The sequence below is a fragment of the Aptenodytes patagonicus genome, chromosome 1, assembly GCF_965638725.1.
Source record: "Aptenodytes patagonicus chromosome 1, bAptPat1.pri.cur, whole genome shotgun sequence".
Classification (NCBI taxonomy): domain Eukaryota; kingdom Metazoa; phylum Chordata; class Aves; order Sphenisciformes; family Spheniscidae; genus Aptenodytes; species Aptenodytes patagonicus.
Genome location: NC_134949.1, coordinates 212,283,064 through 212,306,697, shown reverse-complemented (window position 1 = coordinate 212,306,697; position 23,634 = coordinate 212,283,064). Strand labels below are relative to the sequence as shown.

The following is a 23,634-nucleotide window of genomic DNA, read 5'->3' as shown; positions in this document are numbered from 1 at the left end:
TTTCATCCCATGTCTAAATTGAACTGTGGAACAAATTCACCTGTGTGGTCCCCTAGACCATCTGCCATGTCAGACTGATCTTGGCCTTCTAGCTATTGCCACCCTTAGGAATTTGCATCTAGCTCTGTTCTTGAATTAATAGATACTGTCACTTTCACAGCTGCCCTATGGTCAGACCACCACATTTGTGGTCTCCTGTAGGAGTTAGGCCTCCGCAGAAGTAGGTATTCTGGTTTCTTCTCTGCCTGCTAGAATGATATGTAGGTGGGTATCTTGCAGGTAGCCTACACTGCCTATGCACAGGACGAGTTCATATAAGATTTTGCAAAGGGGTTAGTTTGACGTTGATTTCCTTTTTTGAGACAATTTATGGCAGTTTAAAGAGCAGAAATACTCAGTTTCTCCTAGTGTCACCAGGAGAACTAACTTTCAGGATATATATCAAGTCCTGATGCACTAAAATGTACTGGTGATGGCTCTAAAATAATTCAGTAATGGCATTTATGAGGAGAAACTTACTCTGGTCATGATCCATTTAATCTTTAAAGTTCTTAGATGAAAAGAAATAAAAAGGGAAAACCTTTCAGAAAGTCGTGCATTATGTGGATTGAGGAAGCCAGCTGGTTAGGGAGACAAAGGAAAAAATATGAAAGAATAGAATCTGTAGCTTAGTCATTTAAGGTAAAACAGAATCATAGGTGACATGCTTGTCAATGGAGCAGTTCACATTTGGAATATAATGAAAAGTTGAGATTTCACACCAAGTTTAGAAAATAATTAGGTTTAGCTTCATTTGTGCACTTGCTTGTATTACACAGAGACTTTCCTATCCATCCCAAATACAAAAAGTACACAATGCCAAGTCAACAGTTTTGGTAGGTCTTTCATGATGTGGTCAGTCGTGTGTGTTCATGTTTTGCTTTTAATAAAATAGGATTTCCAGTGAATTCCTAAAACAGTCCCAAAAATCTGAAAACCAAAATCCAAGTTAGTCATCTCAACTTCACTAGAGACTGGCAATAATTTTCTCACAGGTGTAAAATACAAGTCTCGTCTACATTGTAAAACACAAGCATTACTTTATTGAGAGATGTTCGCGTTGTTTTTTATGGTGATGCTTTTATACAGAAGAACAACTTGTCATTCTGAATGTTTGTGACTATTTTTTTGAAATGTCCTTTTATAAAGGATCATGTCCAAATGCAAAGAGAAGCGATGGATCATTTATTCTGCCTTGTTTGTATTCTTTTATATGTAGATCAGACCTCTTCAGTTTTTTGCTCTTGCAGAAATTTTATATGATATGTTCATCTGGTACCTAAGACTAAAATATCTCTTCGCTGTCTTTTTGCTTTTCTTCCTAATGGCACATTTCTGTTACACATTTTAGTAAAATAATCTGGCAATTTCTGACCTGCTTATGTTAATAATATCTCTTCTGAGAAAATCCTTTCTTGTGAAAGGAAAGTTCTCACTACAAATGACATAGCAGATATGCACTTTATGCTAATAAAGGCAAAAAAGAGGAAGAAAGAATCATGGTTTTGTAAGGACTGAGAATTCTGTCACACGAATGAAGTTCTCAACATACCTTGAAAAGTGTACCTACGAACAAGGACACTATAGTTGTAATCAATACTACGGAATATCAAAACTGAAGGCCTCTTAGATAAGCCTTTCTCGAAGGATTTAAGTAATTTTTTGAGTGTCCTTTGTGTGTTAGTACATTTCTGACATGGCTTTCAATAATACAGTTCATGTCTTTCAGTGCAGCAACTGGAGTACAAATGTGAAGGTGTATCACACTGTCGTGGTTTAACCTCAGTCGGCAACTGAGCACCACACAACTGCTCACTCACTCCCCACCCCTCTCCGGTGGGATGGGGGAGAGAATCGGAAGAGTGAAAGTGAGAAAACTCGTGGGTTGAGATAAAAACAGTTTAATAATTGAAATAGAATAAAATCCTAATAATAATAATACACAAAGCAAGTGATGCACAGTGCAGTTGCTCACCACCCACCGACCGATGCCGAGCCAGTCCCCGAGCAGTGGCCCTCCCAGCCAGCTTTCCCCAGTTTATGTACTGAGCATGACATCACATGGTATGGAATATCCCTTTGGCCAGTTTGGGTCAGCTGTCCTGGCTGTGCCCCCTCCCAGCTTCTTGTGCACCTCCAGCCTTCTCAGTTGGTAGAGCATGGGAAGCTGAAAAGTCCTTGACTAGTGTAAGCACTACCTAGCAACAACTAAAACATTGGTGTGTTATCAACATTATTCTCATACTAGAATCATAGAATCATAGAATCATTAAGGTTGGAAGAGACCTCTAAGATCATCGAGTCCAACCGTCAACCCAACACCACCATGCCCACTAAACCATGTCCCTAAGTGCCTCACCTACACGTCTTTTAAATACTTCCAGGGATGGGGACTCAACCACTTCCCTGGGCAGCCTGTTCCAATGTTTCACCACTCTTTCAGTAAAGAAATTTTTCCTCATGTCCATTCTAAATCTCCCCTGGCGCAACTTGAGGCCATTTCCTCTCGTCCTATCACTAGTTACTTGGGAGAAGAGACTGACACCCACCTCGCTACAGCCTCCTTGCAAGTAGTTGTAGAAAGCAATGAGGTCTCCCCTCAGCCTCCTTTTCTCCAGGCTAAACAACCCCAGTTCCCTCAGCTGCTCCTCATCAGACTTGTTCTCCAGACCCTTCACCAGCTTCGTTGCCCTTCTCTGGACACGCTCGAGCACCTTGATGTCCTTCTTGTAGTGAGGGGCCCAAAACTGAACACAGTATTCGAGGTGCGGCCTCACCAGGGCCGAGTACAGGGGCACGATCACTTCCCTACTCCTGCTGGCCACACTATTTCTGATACAGGCCAGGATGCCATTGGCCTTCTTGGCCGCCTGGGCACACTGACGGCTCATGTTCAGCCGGCTGTCAACCAGCACCCCCAGGTCCTTTTCCGACAGGCAGCTTTCCAGCCACTCTTCCCCAAGCCTGTAGCGCTGCATGGGGTTGTTGTGGCCGAAGTGCAGGACCCGGCACTTGGCCTTGTTGAACCTCATACAGTTGGCCTCGGCCCATCGATCCAGCCTGTCCAGGTCCCTCTGCAGAGCCTTCCTACCCTCGAGCAGATCAACACTCCCGCCCAACTTGGTGTCGTCTGCAAACTTACTGAGGGTGCACTCGATCCCGTCATCCAGATCATCAATAAAGGTATTGAACAAGACCGGCCCCAGTACTGAGCCCTGGGGAACACCGCTCGTGACTGGCCGCCAACTGCGTTGAACTCCATTCACCACAACTCTCTGGGCCCGGCCGTCCAGCCAGTTTTTGACCCAGCGCAGAGTCCACCTGTCTAAGCCGTGAGCTGCCAGCTTCTCTAGGAGAATGCTGTGGGAGACGGTGTCAAAGGCCTTACTGAAGTCCAGGTAGACCACATCCACAGCCTTTCCCTCATCCACTAGGCGGGTCACCTGGTCATAGAAGGAGATCAGGTTGGTCAAGCAGGACCTGCCTCTCATGAACCCGTGCTGGCTGGGCCTGATCCCCTGGTTGTCCTGCACATGCCTTGTGAGCGCCCTCAAGATGAACCGCTCCGTAATCTTCCCCGGCACCAAGGTCAGGCTGACAGGCCTGTAGTTCCCCGGATCCTCCTTCCGGCCCTTCTTGTAGATGGGCGTCACATTGGCAAGCCTCCAGTCGTCCGGGACCTCCCCCATTAACCAGGACTGCTGATAATTGATGGAGAGTGGCTTGGCAAGCTCCTCCGCCAGCTCCCTCAGCACTGTCGGGTGGATCCCGTCCGGCCCCATAGACTTGTGAGCATCCAGGTGGCGTAGCAGGTCGTTGACTGCTTCCTCTTGGATTATGGGAGGGTTCATCCTGCTCGCCGTCCCTGTCTTCCAGCTCGGGGGGCCGAGTACCCTGAGGATAACTGGTCTGCCTGTTAAAGACTGAGGCAAAGGCGGCATTGAGTACCTCAGCCTTTTCCTCATCCTCGGTGACAATGTTCCCCCCCCGCATCCAATAAAGGATGGAGATTCTCCTTGGCTCTCTTCTTGTCATTAATATATTTGTAAAAACTTTTTTTGTTGTCTTTAACGACAGCGGCCAGATTGCGTTCTAGCTGGGCTTTTGCCTTTCTCATTTCCTCTCTGCACGACCTACCGAGATCCCTGTACTCTTCTTGAGTCGCCTGCCCCTTCTTCCACAAGCAGTAAGCTCTCCTTTTTTTCCTGAGTCCCAGCAAGAGCTCCCCGTTCAGCCAGGCCGGTCGTCTTCCCCACCCATTCTTCTTACGGCGTATGGGGACAGCCTGCTCCTGTGCCTTTAAGACTTCCTTCTTGAAGAACGTCCAGCCTTCCTGGACCCCTTTGCCCTTCAGGACTGTCTCCCACGGGACTCTCTCAACCAGCGTCCTGAACAGGCCAAAGTCCGCCCTCCGGAAGTCCATGGTCGTGGTTTTGCTGGCCCCCCTCCTTACTTCACCGAGAATGGGGAATTCTACCATTTCATGGTTGCTAAGCCCAAGATGGCCTCCGACCACCGCATCTCCCACCAGTCCTTCTCTGTTTGTAAACAGCAGGTCGAGCGAGGCACCTCCCCTGGTAGGCTCCCTTACCAGCTGTGTCAGGAAGTTGTCTTCCACACACTCCAGGAACCTCCTAGACTGCTTCCTCTCTGCCGTGTTGTATTTCCAGCAGACGTCCGGGAAGTTGAAGTCCCCACGAGAACAAGGGCTAGCGATTGAGAGACTTCTGCCAGCCGCTTGTAGAACGCTTCATCCGCCTCTTCATCCTGGTTGGGTGGTCTATAACAGACTCCCAGCAGGATATCTGCCTTGTTGGCCTTCCCCCTCATCCTTACCCATAAACACTCAACCGTATCATCATCACCATTGTTGAGCTCTAGACAATCGAAACACTCCCTAACATACAGGGCCACCCCACCACCTCTCCTTCCTCACCTGTCCCTTCTGAAGAGTCTATAGCCATCCATTGCAGCACTCCAGTTGTGGGAGTCACCCCACCATGTTTCTGTGATGGCGACTAAGTCATATCTCTCCTGCTGCACAATGGCTTCCAGCTCCTCCTGTTTGCCGCCCATGCTGCGTGCATCGGTGTAGATGCACTTGAGCTGGGCTATCGATTTCGCCCCCAGCATTGGCATGCTACCCCTAGGCTCATCTCTAGTGAGCCTGGTTTTATCCCCTTCCCCCTTCAAACCTAGTTTAAAGCCCTCTCAATGAGCCCCGCCAATTCATGAGCAATGATCCTTTTCCCCCTGTGAGATAGCTGGACTCCATCTGTCGCCAGCAGGCCCGGTGCCATGTAAACCTCCCCATGATCAAAAAAGCTGAAATTCCTCCGATGGCACCAGCCCCTGAGCCACGTGTTGATCAGGTGTGTTTTCCTGCTCCTTTCAGTATCCTTCCCTGCCACTGTAGGGATTGAGGAAAACACTACCTGTGCTCCTGATCCTTCAACCAGTCGCCCCAGCGCCCTGAAGTCCCTTTTGATCACTGCAGGACTTCTCTCTGCAACCTCATCACTGCCAGCCTGTATAACCAACAGCAGGTAGTAGTCAGAAGGCCGTACCAGGCCAGGGAGCTTCCTAGTGATGTCTCTGACCCGGGCCCCAGGGAGGCAGCAGACTTCCCTGTGGGACGGGTCCGGTCGGCATACTGGGCCCTCTGTTCCCCTCAGAAGGGAATCGCCTACGACAATTACCCTCCTTTCTTTCTTAGCAGCGGCAGTCATAATGCGTGGGGCTGACTGCCTCACCCTAGGGAACCTCCTGGATGGACCTTCCTCTACATCCTCGTTTGCCTGGCCCTCAAGTTCCAGGGCCCCATATCTGTTCTGTAAGGGCAACTAAATCCAAAACACAGCACTGTACCAGCTACTAGGAAGAAAATTAACTCTATCCCAGCCGAAACCAGGACGCACACCTTGTGCAAAGGCAGATCAGTTCTCTGGTTTTAGGATTGGTTTTATTTTATTAGTCTATTAGCGTCTAAAGGTTATTTTCAATAAAAAGTAATGAATATGATTTTTTTGGTCTCTGGATCTCCTACTTCTTTTCCATTGTACTTTAAGAAAAAAAAAAAACCAACAAACAAACCACCACCCCACCCCCAAAAAAAAAACAAAACAAAAAACCAACAAACCACCAACTCTTTAAAACCAGGTTAGAAATTGAATCTGACAAATCTTCAGGCATGTGATAGTGTTTAATGGCAATAAAGATTTCTTTCAATTAGAAATTCCGATTCTTAGTAACTGCAGAAATGCTCTTTGCGTGTGTAAAATGAGAACATTTTTCTTTTCTTTAAAGTTGTTCTTGTCAATGTGTAAATAATTTGTGTATGACTGTAAAACTTGGAGATGGGTGGGGAGAGGCGGCTTAATTTTCTTCATAATGCACAGCACTTTGCAAGTGCTTTTTGGTGGAGGATGAGGGGGTGGTGTGGCTTGAACAGTCACTCTTCTTGATAGCAGAATTGACATAAGTTTGCTAACAAATATTTAGTATGTTCTGGGTGGTTTAGCTTTGTTTTTCTGAGGCCTGTTACCATAGACCTACATTTATGGTACAGTTTAAGTTGACTTTCTTACTTTATATAACATTTGTCTGATTTAACAAGGATTTGCTCTACCTGGACGTAAATGAACAATAAGAGATAGTGTCAGATAGCTAGCTGTTGGATTTGAGAATTTATTCTATGAGGTAAAATGTCTTATGTTCCTTGATTGTCCTAGAGATGTTGATTTTAATTCCAAGACTGTTTACTCGTTTTGTTCTGTGCACACAGTACAGAGCTGTGATTCTAGTTCATGAGTAGGTAGAATTTAAGTTTAATTTGATAGTACTGTACTAAACATAATGGCTGATTTATGGGTTTCATTGATTTGCTATAATTTGCTAATATTTTTTAAAAATTTTGAGGTTGACAGTAGTGCTTTATCAAGATGTGGCTCAGGTCACGTAAAATAGAAGATACTGAATGTAAGGATTGGGGCAGTTGTCATGTAATGCAGCTACTATGGGGGGAAAAAATTAGTGCAGGGAAAGATAATGTAGTGTTGGTGTCAGAGTTCTTGTTACGTCCATTTAGACCTTTTCTGTGCTGCTATTCAAAACAGGGAAAGATCTTTACCTGTGGAGAATGTCTTGTTTCCATACTTAAATTGATAATGAGAAATACGTAGTGTTTATAGTAAGTTACCCTGGTGCACATGCTGCAGATACCAAACAAAATGAAGACCTATATTCCTTCCTATAGTACTAGGATTTATTTAAACATTTCATCCGTGTAAGTGGGGGTTTGCCTGCTTTGTATTCCGTAAATTGATGAGCATGATTTGGAAGTTGTGGAAAAGAACTCATCTGTTGTGATGTGTTTTGAGTGGTTTCTTAGTATATAGCATTCACAAACTCAGGATATGGAGCAGGTAAGATACGTGTAAGGACTGTGGTTTGAGGGAGGTTGAAGAGAGAGATTTTGAGGGAAGGTGTGGGGTAAATGGATATGTAGGTCAGGAAGCACAGAGCTGAGTGGGAGGGGACAGTTTGCCTTATTGAACCAACCTTATGATTAGTATGATTTTAATGTAATCAGCTTGCTTACTTTGAGACTTTTCTTCTGTGGCTGTTTGCTCTGAGAAGACTACTGGTAGGAGTTTAGTTGGTAAAGTAAGGAACATGCTGACTCTTCTCAAGTGATACTCAGCTAGGGAAAAGTTGGAAGCTGCTGCCTAAAAGAGCTATGCATGTTAACAACTCCATATGAACATTAACTATACTTTGCGTGGTATGCTTAAGCAGTCTTGAGGAATTGATAATGCTGTCTTTGTGCTCCAAATTGGAGGTACTTTTAGAATTGCTTCTTCCATAGTCCCTTCATCTATCCCATATTCAGATATGTTTGGAAAAGCTGGTGAATGTTGTTTCAGTGCGTTCCTACAGTTAACTGCAAAAATGGTTCTGTAACTCAGTGAGACAACGTTTTTCCTTCTGTTTTTTACTCTATGCTCAAATAGCATATAAAAACAAAGGCTATATAAAATGTCTACTGAAGGTACATATTTTAAATTCATAGTATTGCATGGGTTTTTATAGGAGTTAAATGGAAATAAATGAATGTGTAATCATGGGTACAGTGGTGTTTTCCCAGTTTCCACTGTTACCAGAACTGCGTTGAGTAAATATAACAAATCAGAAATAGAAGGGAGGAGTAGCACGTGCTGGTACTGTAATTTAAACACAGTCTGTGAAGCATTACTGTGCAGTGTTTTTACATCTGTATTATCTTTACCTGCTTTCATTGCTTTGCAAAACTGACCAGCAGAAAAGTGGAAAAAATAAACCTTCATACTGGAGAATATGTATAGTCCAGTATATATAGGGCAGTCTTTACTATGTTGTGCCCTGTTTTACAAATAAATAGGCTAAAAAGGAAATAAAGAAGTCTTGCTGCATGTGGCATGTTTCTCAGTGGAGCTGAATATTGGAAAACATAGGCAACCAAAGATGCAGTGTGCTTAATAGTACCTGTATTAAATGAGCTGTATCGTGGAAACTAACATGGCAGTGACACCATTTTAATTAATGCTGTAGTAACGGGGGGGTTCCTGTACACAAGGGAAAATTGGCACTAGTTGCCACATACAGACAGATTAGAGCTTCGTTTACTATTATATTTTTCTACAAATAACATTCCTGCCTATTTAGTGACCCTGCTACAGTGTGTCTGTAACTCTTTGACCTGGAATTGTTTGTGTGTATGTTTAGAGAGGGTAAAATATACATATCTTAAACCAAAACTTTTTAATAAGCCACTTTGTGATACCTTCTACCTTATAACAGAAAGTTCCTTCAATGATTAGAAGGTGATAACTAATTCTACATAAGTAATTATTTTGGTGACTACTGCCCCATTTTATGATCTTCTGAATTTGTATCTACTCATTCTCACTTGTTTTAAATGAAGTAGTTACAAAATTTAGTATTTGGGGGGAAAATACCAGCTTTCTGAGTGTCAAAGAACATGTTAAAAACATTTACTAATTCAGTGGAGCACATTTTTATTAATTAGAGTCAAGGGTTTAATTAGTAAGTTTCTAGGCATAGCAATTAGTTGCTTGGGGCAGGGAGAAAATAATACTGTTTTGTTCATCCAGTTTGACCTATGATGAGGTCTTAATTTATGACCAGAGCTCTTGGATGTTGTGGTCATGCAAATACATAAACAAAGTTTGGGATTCATCTCTTCTAATGTCAATGTATTTGACCTAGTTAACTTACGTTCCCTTCTTCTTGAAGGAGAAAATAGGCCTGATTCACCTTCAATAAGTTCCTTAAATTGATCAAATGAATTGCATCCTAACAGTGCTTATTTAGGTTCCTTTATCGTTGGTGGAGAGCAGGGTGACAAGGTCAGATGTCAGTGTCCACAAAGATGCTGGTGTTGAGGTGACCCAACTCTGAATTATTTATCCCTTTAGGATGTCTAAAATAATACAGTACCAGCCCCTAAACTTGAATATGCCTTAAAATAAGAGAAACTGTGAATTGGGAACATTACTGCACAATTATTATTTAGTCCCAACAAGAAGATGGAAAATTTACAGCCTGATTGATAGTTCAGTACAAATACGCATTGATCCGCCAAGATACATACAAAACACAGTGCAAGACATGGGTACAAAGTAGAGGTATCAGTTGGAGTACCTAGTTTTGAACTCAGATCACCAATAGAATTTATATTGCAGCTTTAAATGTTGTGTTTTTGCTGAAGGAAACGAAAAAGGGCATTCCATGTAACCTAGAAAAAAGTAACTTTAAGGATTATTAATGTAAGGAAAGAATGGTACCAAGTTAATGATGCGTTGGATCCTAATTGATAACAGTACTACTTGAATATGAATTTTAATTGATACCAGTTCCAAATGAATCAATAACAAGCTTTGTTGTCAACGCTCAGTGTGTATTAGTAGTTTTATTTTTGTCCATGTGTACTTCTTGGAGCAGTGTTGCTTAATGGCATCAAGATAATGTTGATGCTTGTTATGAATAGCCTGCATTTGTTATTCATTAGCAAAACATGCTAATCATACTCAAAAGGTGAAGTAATCATTCATTACACTTTTGTATTTTCATTGAATTGAATACTTTTGTGAATGACAGTGCTGAATGTACTTCCCAGGTTTTCAAAACAGATAAATCTAAGCTCCCAAAGTTTTGTAGTTAGGGTCTGCAGAGAGCTAGTTGAGGTGCTTGACAGTCCAGCTGTCCTCATCTTCTCACGTGAAGTTGAAAGGCAGCTGCACATCACTTTCATATTACTGCTCTAGTGTGACTGGTTACTTAAATTACCACAGAGAGATTGTTTGATTGTCAGTGGTGAGGGGAGCAGTCCATCAAATAATCTGAGGATGTGGTCTATGCACAGAAAGTCTGGGAACACTAATGATTACTCACTAGCTAGTTCATTACAACTCCCTAGGCACTGAATATGAACTCATCATGCCAAGTTACTGGACCGTGCTTGAGATTCCAGACATAACTGGCTTGGTTTGAAAGGCTCTGAAGTCACATTTAAAAATGACAAGTAACTAATCAATGAGAAAAGGAAGAGAATGTTTTGTTCAAGGGTACAACTTCTAGTTATGGAACAACAGTCTAGGTTACAATATTCATGTTGAGCCTTATCTCACCATTGCTCTAGCTCTTATCACTGTAGCTGTTTGTTGGGGAAGTGGTAGTGGCTAGAGTAAGGGTTTGAGAATCTGACATACTGTAATGCTTGGAAAGAATCCAAGCAGTTCTTGCTTGGTTTTGAATGTGGCTGTTGTTGGCAGGCTTAACCTTTTGCTGTTAAACTTTGTGTGCTAGCAGGTCATTGTTGTGAATGCATGACTGTCCTAACTCTTGCTTTGTTTTGTCTTAGTCACATTGATCAAACAACAACATGGCAAGATCCTAGGAAGGCCATGCTTTCCCAGATGAATGTTACAGCTCCCACCAGTCCTTCCGTGCAGCAGAACATCATGAACTCGGCATCAGGTAAGCAAAATTTGTATTTATCAAAAAGATAATACAAACGAAGATACCACTAGCTATTTTAATGGGGGTGGGAAGTCCAAATCTCACAATTGCCCTTCTAGTTATCCTGGTTTTAAACTTTAAATTTGTTGATGCTTGATGCGTCAAGCAAGAGACTGATACTTAAGGTAAGAGAATTTGTATATTTATGATGTCAACAGAAAGTATCCTGTAGTTCTTTGGTTTGTATTCTTATTTTTTCAAATGGATGATTCAAACATTTAAAGAAGGAGAATTTTTGTCTAATTTCTTCTGACTGAAAATGCTGTTAAATTGATGAAGACCAGAATTTCCATTAAATTAGTGTCAATTTACATTAAAGCTCTTGTGTTTCTGCAGTGTTCTTCTGCCTCCCCTTGCTCACTTACTAGACTTGGTAAACTCCCATTCAGTTACATTTCCTACATTTCTTATGAACATCTCATTTTTTCTGTCTTCCCTAAATGGATAAAGCAAACACTTGGAACATCTTGTTTAGAAGGAGAGACGTTTTAGTTTTCCTCTTATTTTCCTATCACTTCGAAAATCCTGTATCATGATGATTATTCCTCTAGCTGAGGAAGTCTGATATCTTTTCATGGAATGTAGAATTGTTTTTCAGCTAGTCTGGGAGGGCCGTCACTAGACAGCAGTAAAGTGTGCTTGTTCTTGCTATAGAATCCGCTGTATGTTTTCAGAGCTCTCTTGTCCAGATGGTGCAAAAAGCAAGCAGATAAATTTGGTGCCGTGCTAGTCTGACTGCTGCGCTCTTCCCTATGCTTTGTCACCTTTTGTCTGTCGCTGAGGTTCATGTTTTACTTCTTTTCTCACAGTCTGATTGTATTTTGTGTATGTCTGCTGTTCCTGTATTTCACAAAGGTTATTCTCTGGTGCTGCTTTTTGTTGTCCATTTAGACAGCTTTGTTTCATGCTGCAATTCATATGCTGCGGACAATACCAAAAGATTAACAGGCATGACAAACTGTGCTTTTCATGACTGAGTATTGGAGGGGAAGCTAATCAAACTTTTTGCTGGCTAGGCCAGGAGGTTGGATTATCCTGGAACAAATGAGAGTCCTGTTCAAGTTCAGGAAGTTGTGATTCGGGGCAATTAAGGTCTCAGGCTCTGATGTGAAAATATAATATCTGTGATTATTTTTTCTGTAAATATATCCCAGGAAACCTGCAGCAATAGAGACGACATGTTTTTGCAGGGACACTTCTGAAGAACAGGGAATAGGAGAAAGGAAACAATTCCCTCGATCCGTCTTGCCTTTTGGCATATCTGATTTGTGCTAAAACTAGATGCTTGCTGTTTGAATATTGATATAAATTCTGTGTTTAAAGATAACTCCTCAAAACTTCTGTTGTATCAAGAATTAACAGGAAAAAAATATTGATGGTGAAGTAGGATTCATGTTATGTACTTAGAAAGAAATGAAGGGTCCTTAGCAGAAAAATAAACTGGTTAGTTGTAAGTGGTAAAAATCTAAAAGAGAATCTAGCAATCGGTACATGAGGATTATTTTAAAAAGAAAATTAAGAATTTACGTGTCATTCACTGACATAAGTGTGTGAGCAAGTGATCGTGTATAGATCTTGTTGCTCATGCAATAGAGTTGAGATGTTTAAGTGGGTTGTCTTGTGACTTGAGAAAGCACTTGTTTGAATACAAGTTCATTAAGCATTTATTTTTAATTTCACAGATGATACTGTATTGAATATGAACTGAAAATATCGTAAAGTTTTTTTTCCCCAGTGCTCTGAATTTGATAAAGTGCATGAAGAAATCAGAACTTCTGTGTATATTAAGTTACGAGTTTACATGGCATTGCTTTTTTTGAGCTTAAATCAGTTGAAGGTAGTATGACTTGGAACTGGCTCTTGGGATGCACCTGCTTACTCTTAACTTACTTGCATTTAATGAAAGTCTGTTTTGAATTAAATAATATTGAACCTGTATTTATTGTATATGATTCTGTTTCTGATACCTGATTTGGCAAATCTTTATGTATTAACTTTAAGTTATGACTGTATATTTGTTTTTACTAAAGTTTCTTATATCTGGTTCTGTTACTTTTTACTGCTGAATTCATGGTAACTTATGCTTTCTTGGTGGCCTCATAAAGAATGAGAGAAATGGAAAAATCAAGTAACCACTTCAGCACAGTGGAACTTAAATCTGAGTGCTAACGTCATAAATATGACTACTTAATGTTCTAATTAGGATATTCATCCTCAAGAACTGGGAAATAAAGTTGAGACCTTTAAGACAGAAGTTTCCTGTTATGAAATACTGCTGGCAATGAAACATGCCCCTGTGCTTTGAGAGCCTTTCATGAAAGATATTGGGAAAAACCAAGTGCAAGTATTGTGACAGCTGGAGGTCACTGACTTGCAAAAAAATGTTTGAAATGCCACAAGGGAGAATGTTTTCCTTTCTGTACGGTTCATCCTTGTACAGCGCTCAGTAATTGTAACTTCTGATTAAGGGCTACTGTCCAAGTTTTAGTATATTTAATTGCAGACTGCCATAGGAGCTTGTGAGTAAAGTTGCTGTGGTAAAACGTAAGAGAGATTTTCAGGAGCTGTCTTGAAAGCCATTGGAAGCTTCCACTATTTAGAATTAAGAACAGGAAAACAAACTGAAGAGGGAGAGAGAAAAGAGAAAGCTGCTGTCTGCATATTGAAGATAAACCTGTTGTCTTTTCTGGATAAATAGGATAAGTGGAGCTCAGGGGAAATGGGAAGAAAGCAAAACTAGAAGGTGTGGTAAGGCTGAAGGCAAGTCAGAAGAGTGTTTAAAATCAAAACTGGCATAGGGAAGATGTAGTTTAGCATGAGGTTGAGATTTTTAAGTTGTTTTTCTTAAGAAATCCCACCTCTTGAGGCAGCTAAGACTGGATGAGAATCCAGGTATTTTGCTGCAAGTTATGTTTCTTTAAGGAAATTAATAGGCATCTGAACCAGCTTCATCTGTTCCTGGCATGAATTTGTGAATGAACTATTTTATGAGTGTTAGTAAGCATACATCCTTTACAGGAGGGCATCAGTATGTGGAAAGTGAGGTTGGTTTTTTTTTCCTGCTTGTTTTGGTTCTTTGATTTTTTTTTTTTTTTTTTTTTGGTCTCAGTCTTGCTGAACTTAGCTTGCTACATGTAAAAAACTAAAATGGTTTGGGCCATATGTATGCAGAGAAACACAGTGCTTTGCTAGATGGCATTTGTTGGTTAATCTTCTGTGAAATAGGACTGCATCTTCACATCAATAATGGAAATAAAACAGGCCTGTTACTTCTAAATATACAACATGTATATAAAAATTAGTCTTGACTGTTGTGATTTTTTGTGTGTGTTTCTAACCATTTTTTCCCTAAAGGTATTACAGGAAAAATTATGTTGTTCTGTCTTGATTAAAACAAAAACAAAACAAAAAACCAACAAAAAAAACCCCAAAACAAATGGTACGTTGTTCTTCTGAGGAACCTCTCCTATTCATTTCTTACTGAGGTAAAGTTATAAATTTGAAAGTAAACAATGCCTGTTTCTTATACAATTACAGTTGATATAACAGAGATGGGATAGTAATTATATTTATATACATCCAGTCTTCAGATACTATTACTTCCTGAATCACGCTTGACAGCACTGCTTACTTTAGCCTCTTCTGCTTGTGCATAGACATTAGATAATTAGCTTTGGAGCAGATTACCTGTCTTTGTCCTCTTTTGTCTTCCCTCTTACATTGCAGTTTTGAATTGGGCTTCCTGGTGAAAGTTTGTAGACCTACTGTAATTCCGTTGCCTCTTAGGGGAAGGCTATAGTGCCATCTTAAAGGTTGGTAGGAACACGGGACACTCGAATTCATAACTCTTGAGGGTTTTTTTTTCCCCCTTGGTGGGCAGGAGGGTAAGGAGGAACATGCCAATAACTAAAACAAGTTCTAGCTCTTCTCTTAATTCTTGCTCACTTCAGTTGCAGGTTTCTCTTCTATGTAACCAGTCATACTACAAATTCTGCTTTGTGTACAGTCAACACTACATACAATCTGTTGTGAAACTCAAGTTTATAAGTATCTGCATGACAGTAATGTTCCTTTCTTTCTCCATCTGCAAAAAACCCACCCCTTTTTTAATAGTGTTTTTTGTAAGTTTTACTGATTTGACAGAATAAAGATGGACTTCAGGTAAATTTTGTAGACTTTTATATAATTTTTAAAAGTTTTGGAATCACAGTGACAGTGATTGAAGGGAAAAATTTCAGCTTTCACAGAGGAAGATTAGGAAGGTTCTTAGAGATCAGTGTTTGTATTAGGTGAAGGTGATTCCTCCTGCTGAACATAGGTGTTCCAGTTCCTAGGTTGTCCATGCATATTCTTTTAATATCTATATACAGATGCCCTCTTAATATGCATTAACCTTGTGATAAAATACAGCTTTATTTACATTTATTTTACAATTATGTATTTTACAATTATGTATCAGAAACTGTAGGGACTTGCAAGATTTACTTTGCAAGTAATGTATCCCAGCATAGCTGAGATACATTTTTGCTTTTGTTACTCTTTCTGTTGCTTTCTATCTGCCAGCAGTGAGCTATGCTTTGCGTTCAAGACTCTGTTTCATGGCAAAAATGGTATATTGAGAAAGTAAAAACTCACAAAAAATGGAGACACGCACCAGAGACATGCACACAGACTTTTAAAATTACATGTATTTATGTTAAGTTACAGCATTATATAAATATTTAGTTACAGAGGTATGCCTTATCAGTAGTTCTGTAACCATCCGGCTTACATTTGGAAATTGGAATCTAATTTTTGGATAACCTTATCTTTTAAAAGTACTGCAGTAAGTGGTGAGTTCCCTAGAAGGGTTGTCTCTCCCTGTGCAAATAATTTCATAGAATTGTAAGCTTATGGTTGTGGTTATAGTCAATTGACCTAGGAGGCATCAAACAAAACTAGTAGGAGACCATGCCACAAGGGTATTGTTGGTGCTAAATGTTTACAAAGGTTCAAGGGGAGACTGGAAAAGTACTTGAAAGAGAGATGCTTTGGCACCTAGTAAGTAGACAGAATCTGGCTCAAGAAATCACCTGAGGTAGTTGGAGGCCAAGTGACTATTCATAGCCACTGTATATACTTTTTGGGTCTATATGTGTATCCAGTGCTTTATTTAAAAGTTTATAGAGTCCGACAGTGACTAAATGGTCTGCTTTCAGCAATAAGATCTGTCCATCACCCCAGGCTAGGTGCCTGGGCTAAATGGTTAGACCCAGCATGGCTGGTTTTGTACAACATGGGCTACAGTAACTATGGAAATGTTAGTGAGAAGGTCTGAAGAGCAGCAATATAGAGCTGATATAACTTAAGTCACTTAAAAACATAAGCTAATGCTGGGAATTCTGTTCCTATTGAGCCTTTTGGGGGAAAAGGACATGTAATTGCACAGGAATTTTCCTAGATACTCTGAGTGAATGTCTGCTATTCTTCACCATGGTTTTCCATTTTTCCTCTGTTACTTGCCTCTAATACAGAGTTTGTCAGACAGCCAGTTACAAAATCAGACTTGACAGTCTTCTGGTTTCACAACTGCTCACAAAACCAAGTAGGAATTACAGAAAGCAGTACTAATCAATTTTTGAACTAACATTTCGACATGTAGGGCTGACAGCAGAAACACGAGAACAGTTTACTGGCCAAGTAAGAAAGCAACGTCATGATTAATGTCAAAAGTTTCTAGAGAGAAAAGTTCTGTTTCTGCAGCCATTGATGGCACTTAGCAAGGAAGACTTGCTACTGTGACAGCCAGGTGACCAGACAGACCTTTACTGTCCTGTCCACAGCTGTGCATTTTATTTAGAAAGACAACCTTGCCTAGCTTTGTCTCTAGTAAGCTAGTACTCATCGGATCACTGAATCTAATAAGCAGTATTCTTCCACCAGGTAGGTGGACTGATCAGCTCCTGGCATCCTGCTTCAAAGGCGTTTTGGTTCTTATTTACTACAGAGGAACATGCTGGACCAGTATATGCTTTACTCAGTGTTCAGCAGGACTGACACCCCAAGGCTAGTTTTGTTATTCCTAGAGCCAGCTGGGTTTTTTGGGTTTGCAGTTCAAAAGATAAATTTCTTGCTGAGTTTCATCTCTGAGCGATGTGTGGCTTAGAAGGACTCTGAGGAGAATGGCAGCAAGAAGGTCTGCCCACAAGGCTAGGGTGTTGGCTTAGCAGTCAAGGAACATTTTTGGTTCTTCATTGGCTTCTCCACTTGGATGATGTGGGGCATGTCACTGTGCTCGTGCCCCAGTCTTACAAAATAGCATCTCACTGATGAGCTGGCTGGTCTTTGGGTATGGTAACAAAGTACAGGGTTCTTTGCACTGGAGCTTTCAATACTGCATAGAAGTGCTGTGAATATGTTAGGATTTATGAATGTTTTGCGGTGTTGTCACTCTTTCTTGCCTGTTCTGTTCACTAGCCTCTGATAAAAGCTGAGGTACTCTTGTTACTTGTATGCAGCATTTAAAGCTTGTGAGTGTTAAGGATGGGAAGGAAATGTCCGATGGTTAGATCACTGTTTTTCCTCACTCGAAAACCTGTAGCTCTAGTGGTGGAGTAGTGAGGTTGCTAGAGAAAGGCACAGTTTTCTGAGCCAAAATGCAAGAATTTAAATTAGAAATGGGGTTTGCAGGGGATCTTCAAAGACCCCAGTAAGAAATTCTTGTCCTGGTTATGCCTTGGGATATTACTGGAATGCAATTGAATGATTATTTTACTCTTTTTGACATTTCTTCAAGAACATCTTTTGAGATTAAGCAAACTAATCTATCCATGATAAGCATGACTTTAGGACAAAATGACAGGCAAAGAGCTAATGTACTTTGAACATGGATATAGTAGGTACTTCAGGTATTTATCAGATACACACACATATTTTTGTGTGTATATCTGAATCTCATGTGAAATGATGATGTTTGTGCATACTTAATGTATCTTACATTATACAGAATGGTCTGTTAGTCCAAGTCAGATGGCTTTTGCTAGTGTATTACTACATTACACTGAGGAAGAGTGGAAGTGAAATATGATGGCTTCCGGCAGCAGGCCTTGTTCTAATTTCTTTTACATTCTTAACATTTGTAGTGGATCTTTTGCTATATCATCTTAGGTTTGTACTTAAATCTAAAGCAATACAGGCAAGATCTTCCTGTATCTAATTTAGATATTTTTAAAAGTCCGTATCTATGTGAGTATAAGAATTCAAAAACTTACATTTGTAAAGCACTTGCCAGATGAGATGAATGTAACTTTAAGAATAGTTTTCAGTAAGCAAAATACAGATGAATGTACATGATCATATAGAGATGGGAATGAGTGGTTTATGAACTGTATAGCGATGAAAGGTGGTTTTCTTGAAAGCTGCGATTTGGAGCATAAGGGAAACACACCTCAAGACTCTGTGTTCAGACATTATCTCTGGACTCCAGAACACCATCACCTACCTCCCTTGTACCATTTCCTAAATGTAGGTTTCCCTGCCTGTGCCTTCTTGCTCATAGAGGCGTAGCACTGCTGTTCGTAGCACTGTGTCTCTATGTCTGCTCCTGGTGTTTTCTTACTTTTACTTTTTCATTGCTTGTTTGCCTCCTGTTCTTCAGGTTTGTGTTTTTGCTTGCTTAAGCCTTTAACGCTTTCACAGAAGGTTACGGTATGAGGTAAAGGGAAAACGAGTTTTGTCACTTTTGAAATTGTTTGTGAAAGATAGAGGAATATTTCAGGATCTCGTCAGTGTTACCTTGTTGCTGCTGCTGGGCCTTAATCACTAGATGAACTTTCCCATGAAAGGTAGAATATTTCTATGCTTATTCTTTTTCCTGGTGCTCATGCTGGTTTCATTCTGGCAGGCTTGACTTATTGCTGGTTTTGTACTATAGTGCTGTAGCAAAAGGTAGTGTCAAAAGTATATGAAAGGATGCAAACAAGTTATAAAATTAAACTCCAAAACCTAAATCAAAATGATAGAAGTGCTTTCTGTTCTTTGATTTCCCACCCGCCACTTCTTTGCCCTTATCCCAGAAATGTTAGGCATGAGCTTGAAACTCTTCTGTTTCATGTATTGTTATATATGTAAAATGTTGGAATTTTTTTTAGATCAATTTCAGCTGGAGCAAACAAGAGCCCGCCATCAACTCCTTCCTTCTATATTGCAGGCCCACTCCCCGATGGATGGGAACAAGCTATGACCCAGGATGGAGAAATTTACTACATAAACCATAAGAACAAGACCACATCTTGGCTAGACCCAAGGCTTGACCCACGCTTTGGTAAAAGTTCATCTCACTTCAGAATTTTTGATTCGCTTCAGTTCACTTAGCTTTAATTTTGCAGGCATATTTTGAAAACTTTTTATAGTACGATTAAAATATATTTTCATTTGAATTATGGAGACCTTATTTAAATCATTATTTAAAAAAAAAAAGGATTAGCATATATCCTGTAGGAGTGTATGTCACCAAAGTTTCTAATGCTAGGGGTTGGGATTTTGCCATATGATCCATACAGTTCCCAAAATTGGTGGCATTCAGAAATTACTTACCTAGAGACAGCCAAGCTCATTCTTCCCTTTAAAATTGCAAAACTTTACCACAGAAGAATCTTTTAATTCCCAAACAAATATTTACTTTCCTTGGCTCTATCCTAAAGAGGGCATTGTCAAATAATAATTTATGCTGTTTAAATACACTTGAAACATATACCAGCTTATAATTCCAGCTTGTCATAGTGATGATCATGACAAAACTTTTGTTTTAAACTATATGGAGAGAAATGATTAGTTTTGTTGTTTCTACTTTAATAATCTTTTTGAGGGGTAAAGACTATCTAATACTGGAAATAGAAATAGTAAAGTAGGGATCACAAAGTCTACATGTAAAAATTTAACAAAATAGAACTGATATTTTTTACAGTGTTTTTGATCTATATGGAAAGCAGAGCTGCAAACATTTAAATAAAATATTGGCACTGATGACTATGAATAGCAATAGCATATAATATTAAGACACTCTAAACTAGTTTTAGATTGACCAGGTGATTGTTCTGATGTATTTAAGGTGGTATTACAGCTTTAGTTTTTGTGTAAAGCCATGACCTGTGTGTGTAAGCTTTATTAGCTGTATTAATTTGCCCTTGATTTGTTTCCCCAATAACTTACTATTTTCAACTCCTTTGGATTTTAGTTATTTTTCCAGAGCCATGGAAAAAACAGTAGGGGTAAAAAAAAGAAGAGATCATTGTGGTTTTCAGGCTTTAGTTTTGGACTCGGTGCAACTAAATGAAAACAGTGTGCAGATCACTGAGTAGGTCAGGCTGAGGGGATACAAAGCCTTTGAAGCTTTACAGGGGTTGACCTAACAACAACTGTGGGCCCCTTTTGGGAGAGGCATTAACTCCATGAATGCCATATAAACACATAGCTGCAAAACTCAACAGTCGCTGTTCTGTTTTCTTTTTCTGAAATGGCTGTTGGAAATTTCAGCATTTTTGTTTTGTAGGTTTGAGTGCTTACTTTAAACACCCATTTGCTCTTATGGAGAACACCGGATTGTCACACACTGTTTATAAACTGCTCACCAGTTTGTACACAGGTTGAACCACTGTGCAACTTGAGCCCAAAGGTGGGGCGTATATTGAAGGTTGTCAGCTTTGGCAAATGTCCATGCTGGCTTTAACACCAGCCAGAGTGGCAGACCTGTTTGTGTGTTGCAAGAGGAGTGTGTGGGTAACTTGCAACTTCACAATTACTTAATATGTGAGTAAGGCTGAAAAGGAAGCAGTCATTTTGAAAATCGGTGTTTCCTTTTGCAGTTAAAAGAGGCAAGTCAGTTATATTTACTTAAGTAATCTTGCAGGGTATGTATTTTTCTTTTCTTTGTATTACTTTATAATTCCCAATGATGAGCTGGAATTATAAAGGAGTGTGGAAAAGGCTTTAATTGACAGAGGTCGTGAGTGAGATGAATCTTGTTTCTCAGAACTATTTTGTACTCCTGTAAATAGTATGGTCTAACTGTAAGGGCAAAAACTATTTATCTTGTGCATACTGAAACTCCACCAAATGTTAAGGTTGTGCAGTTAAACTGAAAGAAGTTAGAAATGTCCAAAAGACTGCATAAGGGTTTCTTGCTGCATAGCTTCCCTTTTTGGGCCCACTGCGTATGTGTATCCCAGACAGGCTTGAGTACATGCCAAGGCTCTTTATTTTGTGGTCGGACTTTTAATCTGTTCCAGACCTTTTCAGTCAAAGAGCTCAAGTGTAACTGAAAGGGGCAGGAAAAGGAAAAAAAAAAAGCATGTGGGCTCTTCTGATCTAGAGTGATGGCAAATAGAGACAAGCTGCTAGCTGCTGTTGAGCTTGAAGGAGTTTTCCTTGAAATCTTAAGTTGTACACATTGTATTGTGGTTTATGTTTTTATCATTTGAGCCAAGAAAATACAAAATCTTATTCCTGTTGCTTTCTCACTTGTGACCTCCTTAAGTCACTCCAGTAAAGAAGAAAAAAATCTGTTTGACAGAGCTAACTTACTGAGCCTTGCATTTATTTATCATGTGGAGATCCTCAACAAATATGTGCTGTGACCCTAAATAGCATGTGAATGACTCAGAAGTTTACCTTTCTGTGCTTAATATAGGTTGAAAATCCTGTTGGGTTTTTCCCCCCTGAGGATCACCATGCTCTTTTCTATTCCTGTGTTTTAACATAAGGGCTTAGTCTTCACTATTTTTTTGACTACTAACACTTTCAGAAGCAATCCTAGGTAAATTCATCTTTGCAATGTTGAAGCTTTTGATTATTACAGTGATACTAATGTTGATTGAAAATGAAGGAGAAATTAATTTCTTCCTTGATACTGCCACTTTCACTGATCTGAAGAACCACTGAAAACAATAAAGCTCTTGAATGGTATGTGCAAACATACTCTTCTGTTCCAGTATTCAGAAACAGAAGGTTTGAAGAGTCTTTGCCCTTGCTGCTTCTGAACTCCCAGCTACCAGGGAGACAGCCCTTACGGCTCTGTGTTCCTCATCAGATGGAAGCTTTGCATTCACCTTTATTTTCTCTAGTAGGTGTGCATATACCTCTCTTCTTTTCTTTTTTTCTTTTTTCTTTTTTTTTTTTTAAAGTAGTGCTGGGAATTTTTCATTAATGTGGCTAGAAAAGAGAGAGGAAGGAGTATCAGTTTGAAGAAATTGTTTTAGACGGACACACCTACTGACTTACTTGGTAAGGGGAATTTGGGTATTGCATTCATGCTTTTAAATGGACAATTAAAGGATGCAGTTAATATGGATTCTTTCTTGGAGCAGGCTTTTAAGACTAATGCATCAGATAAGAGTCCCTGTCAGAATACCCGGCTGTGGACTAGGCTGAGTCTAAAACCTGAGTGCTCCAAGTTGAAGATAAGAACTTGTTCCAAGACTCAGATCTAACATCTTTGAAGTGGGCTTGAGGTCTTCAGCTACACCACTTAAACAGCAGTGAAGTCTTGTTGTGGCTCAGATGTTGATCCTTCAAGTCTGCGTATTTGACTTTAGAACAGCTTTGCATTAGGAGAATTCACAAACTTTAAAATCTAGGAAAGAACTAAGTATGTATGAAAGGAGGGTCTTCTCATGCCAAGCACAGGCAATCATAAAAGATGACATGGGATCAAAGGAATGGGGATGGGGGGGAGGGGGGGTCCTTAGGCCTGTGTCGGCAGGATTCTTTGTCTAGTGGAGCATCTGGTACAAACATGCTGTCCTACCTTCTCAGTGCCTTTGCAAGCCTCATAGTAAGGGGCTTCAAATTACCTTTTTTTTTTTTTTTTGGAAGGTTATTTCTTTAAGAGAATTGGACTGTCAGGTTGAGCTTGTGTTTTGGACAGTTTTGTCTTTTACTAGCTTCTGCTATTGTCCATTGGTCATTCTTCACAGATCCTACTGTTTTTCTTAAGCCTTCCAGATAAGTTAATATGTTTTCTTGATAGTCAAAGAACGTCTGGGTAGGAAGCAGGTCAGCTGTGCATGCTGAGTGGCTGGAGTTGGTGAAGTTAGAACATCATCTGCATTTTCAATAAAATTAAATTTCCTAGAACCAGTTGAAGTTTGGAATCATTCAAATTTATTGCTACAAGTTTCCAATAATAGGCTTTTGTATCAAATACCATTAAAGGGATTTTAACTGTTGTTTAAGTTTGCAGATGATAGGACTTGTTTTTGAAATGCAACTTAAAATAATTTGCGTTTTGAGGATACTTAATTTGTTAAATTCCAAGATGGGATGGTGAACTTGAAGTGGGAAAATACTGGCAACTAGCAGTTGATTTCTGTGTCTCTATTGGGTTAATGTAAGTCTTATGTTTAAACAGTACTACTCCATTAGAGTAGTCAGACAAGTCTGTCTGCAGGAATTGGGGTAAAACAAGATAGTGCTTCAGTTTTCTTGTTATTTTATTCCAGACTTCAGTTTTATAGGCTTGTTACTAGTCGTCATACCGGC

General features: G+C 40.0%; 1 protein-coding gene across 8 annotated transcripts in view; it reads left to right on the top strand.

The window, feature by feature from the left end:
* The window catches only part of YAP1 (Yes1 associated transcriptional regulator), a 100,016-nt gene that overhangs the window by 44,679 nt on the left and 31,703 nt on the right, over positions 1 to 23,634 (top strand). For 4 of the 8 annotated variants that reach the window (XM_076328236.1, XM_076328233.1, XM_076328235.1 and 1 more), the window contains exons 3-4: positions 10,961 to 11,076; positions 19,307 to 19,420. In XM_076328236.1, the coding sequence (XP_076184351.1) occupies positions 10,961 to 11,076; positions 19,307 to 19,420 (230 nt within the window). The remainder of the gene's footprint in view (positions 1 to 10,960; positions 11,077 to 19,306; positions 19,421 to 23,634) is intronic. The other 4 variants (XM_076328240.1, XM_076328238.1, XM_076328239.1 and 1 more) reach the window with 1 other exon arrangement.